Source organism: Maylandia zebra, linkage group LG1 (genome assembly GCF_041146795.1).
Source record: "Maylandia zebra isolate NMK-2024a linkage group LG1, Mzebra_GT3a, whole genome shotgun sequence".
Taxonomy (NCBI): domain Eukaryota; kingdom Metazoa; phylum Chordata; class Actinopteri; order Cichliformes; family Cichlidae; genus Maylandia; species Maylandia zebra.
Genome location: NC_135167.1, coordinates 32866707 through 32873498, shown reverse-complemented (window position 1 = coordinate 32873498; position 6792 = coordinate 32866707). Strand labels below are relative to the sequence as shown.

Genomic DNA, 6792 nt, shown 5'->3' with positions numbered 1-6792 from the left:
AACATCTCTAAAATTAGAAATATCCTGTCTCAGAGTGACGTTGAAAAACTAGTTCATGCATTTATTACTTCCAGGCTGGACGACTGTAATTCATTATTATCAGGATGTCCAAAAAACTCACTGAAAAGCCTTCAGCTAATCCAAAATGCTGCAGCAAGAGTATTGACAGGGACTAGAGAGAGAGAGCATATTTCTCCTGTTTTGGCTTCCCTTCATTGGCTTCCTGTTAAATCCAGAATTGAATTCAAAATCCTGCTCCTCACATACAAGGTCTTAAATAATCAGGCCCCATCTTATCTTAATGACCTTGTAGTACCATATCACCCTATTAGAGCACTTCGCTCTCGCTCTGCAGGCCTACTTGTCGTTCCTAGAGTATTTAAAAGTAGAATGGGAGGGAGAGCCTTCAGTTTTCAGGCCCCTCTTCTGTGGAACCAGCTTCCAGTTTGGATTCAGGAGACTGACACTATCGCTACTTTCAAGATTAGGCTTAAAACTTTCCTTTTTGCTAAAGCATATAATTAGGGCTGGAGCAGGTGACCCTGAATCCTCCCTTAGTTATGCTGCAATAGACGTAGGCTGCCGGGGGATTCCCATGATGCATTGAGTTTTTCCTTTCCAGTCACCTTTCTCACTCACTATGTATTAACAGACCTCTCTGCATTGAATCATATCTGTTATTAACCTCTGTCTCTCTTCCACAGCATGTCTTTTATCCTGTCTTCCTTCTCTCACCCCAACCGGTCGCAGCAGATGGCCGCCCCTCCCTGAGCCTGGTTCTGCCGGAGGTTTCTTCCTGTTAAAGGGAGTTTTTCCTTCCCACTGTCGCCAAAGTGCTTGCTCATAGGGGGTCATATGATTGTTGGGTTTTTCTCTGTATCTATGAAGCGCCTTGAGGTGACTTTTGTTGTGATTTGGCGCTATATAAATAAAATAGAATTGAATTGAATAGGTAAGGATGTGTGTGTTATGTGAGAATGTATGTGTGTTCTCCTGCTGACCAAAAGGGTCATAAAAGCAGGAAGCAACATCCAAGGCATAAAGAGGGTAGTGTCCACCACACCCAATTTATGGTTCACCCTAGATAACACAGTGAAGCCACAAAAAGGGCAGGAAGCTTACCAAACATCAAACAAACAGTCACAAGGATGTGCTTGTGATAACACTACAGCCCCCACCCAGAACCTCAAGAATCTGGGGAGGGGGACAAAAGAATTCCTTTCATCACAGAGTTAAAACAATGTAGAGATGGTAAGCATAAAAATGACAACATTTAATAATTCACTCTGACACTTATAGGTTCAGAAGTTGGGTTAGTTTGACCAAAAATTGGTTCAAAAGTTGTGACTCAGGAGTTGGGTTGGCGATGTGCTGGGTTCTTTAATTAACTCCCAGGCTTGAATAATTTTGTCTGTTTATAGGTTGGGTGACTTTGATCAAATATTGGGTCAAAATTTTACCCAATTGTTTGGATTGAAGACAAACCTCAGAGAGAGCCAAATCATTCCTTACAAACCACCATTTTCAACTAGACTGTGACCTGATCAGATATCACTGGACTTCTCCTCTACTGTGAAGTAAAACATGGTAAGTACTAAATGCTAAAGTACAGCAACTGCAAATTTCATTGCAATAATTCAAAATTTCACTCAGTAGTTTGTATGGCCCCTACATTCTTGTATGCATGCCTGACTACGTTGGGGCATGCTCCTACTCAGATGACAGATGGTGTCATGGGGCCTCTACTCCCAGTGAGGCCAGCGCTTCACTGAGCACAAAGTTGTATCCAAGTTTCAAGCTGTGCTGTGCAGGCATCACTGGTATGTAGGTGCATAGCAGTACATTACAGTAGGCCTACTGTTAATTTATACATAAATACCCATTAAGATGTAATAAAAAAGCAGTATAAAAGCACAAATTCTCTTGCAAGTTTCATTAACCTTTCTTATCTTTCTTTTATGTAGAGATGCAGCACTGTCACTGGAGTTTGAATCAGGCAGCAGGAGCATGGCAGCAATATATGTTTGTATAACTGATCCCAGCACATTAATGACAGCACACCATGAGATCTGCAGTAAAACTTTTAAATCCAGAATAATTCACAGCTGAAAGAGAAAAGTCCAAAATAAAGAGAAATTTCACAAACTACATGTTGAATCAATACAATGTCATATTTATAATTACAGAAATTAAATTCTTGATTTATACACCCATGTCTGTACACTCTTTGTATAGCCCCTGCTGCAGTCCACGTTCTCCTGTCAGTCTGATCGGCTCTTAAGAGGGGAATTCATAGAAAAGTGAGTGTTGATCTCTCCTGATACAAACACAATGGCTTTCAACAACAGCAGACAACTTGTTTTCTTCAAAATGATTTTTTTTCTGTTTTTGACAATGAAAAACTGACAACTGGTGAGACAACTGCTGAATAGAACATTTTCAATATTCTTCATTAGTGAATCTTGCTTTTACATTTATTTAATTGTCTGATAAATATTGACCACATAAAATATTTAGTTACAAACCGGTGTTAGTGACAAATGATGTAGAAAGAATACTTTGTTTTTAACTGCAAAACAACTGTGCTGTACGTGTGCTGATAAATAAAAAAAATCTCATTATCACAAAAAATGGTGTAACTTAATGTTCATTTCAATAATTCAGATTACCATGAACAATCTGGGTTACTAAAACGTCTATAAAGCTCTGCAACAAGCACTTCCTCCGAATAATTGGTATAACAGCTCAAAAATCATTATTGCTTATTAACCATTATGGCACATTTTACAACATCAAGTCTCAGTGATTATCCACTGTATGCGTTTTCACTGGTTTCACATGTTCACAAACAGGACATTAATAGACTTCCATAACACTTGGGTCAAGTTTTTGTTTCTTTTCATTGTGACTAAGTTCTCAATCAAGCCCAACTTGTGAAATCTCTGGCATGAGCTAATTAAACACAGCTCCTTCTCTAATAATAAAATTCATAATTTCCCAAGTATTATGTAGACTCCTGGGGATACCAGAGACATAATGAGAAGGTGTATTTGAAATCTTTTGGATAAAATATTCACTCTGTATGATCTGAAAGGAATTTTGAAACAGAAACTACAAACACTGTTGCTGTGAACAGTGAGCTGAGTGTCACAAAATTGTTAACCTACAGTTCAATCCATGTTTCTACAATCATCTATGGCAATGAGCAGAAATAAGATGATCACTGATATGGGTGTTAGCAGTGTGTTTACACTAAAGGCCATCCTGGCTCTGCCAGGCACAGAGTTAGGAGCCCAGTTATTTGTCTCACACCTCAATCTTCACCGGGACAGTGGCGCAAACGATAGAGCTGCAACTTTGCACTGAAAGGAGCTGTTTTGAGTTTGCTGTTTGAGGATGGCCTGCAGAAATGAAGGTTTGCTGAAAGTGTAACCTTAGAGGAGCTGGAGGAGCTTCTCTACTGGTCTCTCTGATGGCAACAAATGGTAGAACGAGGATGAATAGAGGAAAAACTGACTATTACCAGCACATGTACAGCAAATAATGTGTAGTGCAGTGGAATGAAGAGCAAATCACAGCAAAACAACTCAATTTGCATTCATCACCTTAAAGTCAACACACACTCAATGGAAAACCCTTAAAAGATTTTAATAATGTTGACTCAAAAAAGTAACAATGATCTCATGAAAAAGAGGCACTACTAGTGAAGATCTGAAGACACCAGTTTTGTTTTTGCTCCCTCGTTAGCACCTGTACCTACTGCACCAAGTATCATTTTCTTGTCTCTACAAGTCTGAGAATGTGTCATATTCTAGTTGCAGAAAAATGTCGTATGAAGGAGTAAACAGCCGAACTCAGATGGGGTTTTTTCTCTGTTAAACATCTTTATCACTAATTTCACACCTAATTAGAGCACACAGTAAAGAAGCATTGCATGTCTGACATTAGACAAGGAATTACTAAGGCTTTACTGAACATATGGACAGAGCTGTGCACGATAGCACCAATAGATGTTTGCTTAAAGTACACACTTGTGTACCTCTAAACATTCTCTGCATGGACAATGCTCAGTACATTTAAGGAGTTCTTTATTCTGCCTTTGTCACAAAGAACTATTCAATGTAGCATCAACACTTTGCTGTTTTTCAACTATGAAAAAAAGTACAAAAGGGGCTGGGGCCATTAGTAAAAAAATACAACTAGTACATCATCTAGAAGAAAAACCCAAGTGTCAGTATGGATGATAATTTAAGCAGACTGGCAATATTAAATTAAAAAAATCAAGCAGCAGCAGTTATACAAATACACCTCTGTAGTTTTCCAGCAGTAGTTAGTGAGAGAGACAAATTGTCTCTTTTCACTTCATTTCTCAACAGAACTTCAGCAAAAAGCTGAGACCTGTAATGCTTTCTCCCCTAGAGATGACATTTGTCAATGTCCCCTGTAAACTTAACGATGGTTTTTGACACCTAAGTCTCTTTCTCTTTCATATATATATATATATATATATATAGAGAGAGAGAGAGGGGGGGGTTATTTCTCATTAACTTCTAATGCCACAAAATAACAGAAACCATTCAGTCATGAAAAGAACTTCAATGTTTACTCCAAAGTAACATTTCAAAGAGTAAAGTGTTAATCATTTGATGTGTTCATAGTCTTATACATGTGTTGTAAAGTTAAAACTACAAAGGCTCGTGAAAAAGCTGACCAACATTTGGAAAGCCCAATTGCACACTACCACTAGCACAAAAGACTTGAGCCAGCACCTGGCTCACCTTGGTGGAAAGGGGGAATATGAGATTTTAGTATTTAACTTACATTACATGTTTGTACCCTCATTTTAGGCTTTAACCTAAAACTCCAGTGCATTTGGTCACACTAGCCTCCATCAGGAAGTGAAATCATCAATCCATGGTTTGTCCGTCAATCTTTTGTTTTGGTAGTTTTCCACCAGGAGCAAACTTACACAAGTGGCGAGAGTGAAAAAATCCACCAGTAAAACTCCACCAGTGTGAATCTCCAAATACTGAGCCGCACACATGCAAGAGAAAAGTAGTTTAAAGTCTACTTTAATTAAGCATTAGCATGTAAAGTATATAAATCAATCGGCAAAGTTTACCTTCTGCCTGTCTGACTGAAAAGTGAGAAGCTGAAACCATCTTTTAATTTTATTCAACTAAAACTATTTGAAATTAACTTTAGATACTCAGCTGTTCCTTTACTAGTTAGCTCCAACTGCTTAATGGAAAAGCAAACCTATTCTACTCTTGTGTATTCACACTGTGCTTACTGTACCTTGAATATGCAGTACAGATCTGTGTCTGGGTTTAACAAAAAGCAGTAAAAATGTGGCAAGAACCCCCAAAATGCAGAGCACATCACTGCATCTGATTTTCATTGAGATTTCTCTCTCTCTCTTTGTTTTTTTTTTTTAATAAATGTGGATACGCCTTCATATTAGGTGTGATAAAAGGATAAAATTAACTGTTCCTACATGGGTTTTATTTAGTTTAGTACTCCTTTTTCATTGTGAGGTTGTTACGTCTTTAGTAAATAAACACCTCTCTCGTGCTCACACCCTGGTTACAGTATTTCAAGACAAAATGAACCAACATCACTTGTTTGTTCACTTCCAAGTCAAAAATTCTGCTTTTTCTTTCTTTTTTCCAGCGTACAAAGTGGTCCAGACTGACTCCTGGGCTTTCAGCTTTGCCTCTGCTGACATGATGCTACAGGCTAACAAGCATTGCAGAAACTGATGAGTTAAAATATTTGTGCTTTCCATTTTTGCCTCATCACTGATGCCATTTTGCATATTTTCATTTGCCAGGAAACCCCTCCTTTGGCTCATTTTCATCTCTGGTTGCTGCACAAGGTTTTCACCACAGGTCTGAAACTTGGGCCTTCTATACCTGTTCGTTTGTCAGATGTGTTAATGTTTAATTTTTCTCTTTTTTTGTTTTTGTTTTACCAATTAATGTATATCTGTCCTTCATGCAACATTATGTTATGATACAGCGTACTTTACAGGGTTGTGGTTAAAGGCAAGGCTATTCCAGGTAGATGTCCTCTGTAGGGCATGAGAACTCCACAAACTCTTTATAGTACAGCTGGAAGGCTTTCCTGAAAAGAAAAACACATCACGTCACATAAACTTAATCACAACATAAACATTTCTAATCGAGAGCCAACAGGTGCAGAACATTACAAAGTGCCAGACATGCCTGAGAAAAGCCTTAAGGTTTTGTTTTTGTCATGATCCTGGGTCTTTTGACCCAGCGTTTTGTTTTCTATTATTGTGATTTTGGTGCTGTTCCTCCTCAGTTTAGTGTTTATTCTTTTCTGCCCGTGTATTCGTGTGTCAGGTCCGCGTTTCTTTGTCTGTGTCCTTGCATGTGTAAGTTCCTGTTTTATAGTGAAGGTCTGCGTCTTATGTGAGTGCTTTCAGTTTGACTCCCTTGTCTCGTCACGTTAATCACTCCAAGCTGTGTCCCCCACCTGTGTGTAATCTCCCTGTGTTTCTCTGAGTGTATTTAAGTCGTGTCTTCTGTCATAGTAGTTGCTGGTTTGTCTGTGTTTCTCCTGCCGTCATCCTGTGTGGTTTTCCCTATGTTCTCTACGTCTCCCTGCATCTTGCTTTCATGTCTCAAGATTTCAGGTTTGTTTTTTGTTGTTTAGGTGTTCTTAGTTTTAAGCTCACCCTTGCCATCTCTGTTTGTATCTACATTGGCTAAATAAACTCACTTGCACCAGAGCTGCCGCATCTTGGGTCCTAAATAATTCACACAC

The 6792-nt window shown here is 38.7% G+C and overlaps 1 protein-coding gene across 2 annotated transcripts in view; it reads right to left on the bottom strand.

The window, feature by feature from the left end:
* Positions 1–2068: 2068 nt before the first annotated feature.
* The window catches only part of mapk8ip1b (mitogen-activated protein kinase 8 interacting protein 1b), a 47992-nt gene continuing 43268 nt past the window's right edge, over positions 2069–6792 (bottom strand). For both annotated transcript variants that reach the window (XM_004558085.3, XM_012920996.4), the window contains exon 12: positions 2069–6126. In XM_004558085.3, coding sequence (XP_004558142.1) covers positions 6054–6126 — 73 coding nt within the window. In that variant the 3' untranslated portion in view covers positions 2069–6053. The remainder of the gene's footprint in view (positions 6127–6792) is intronic.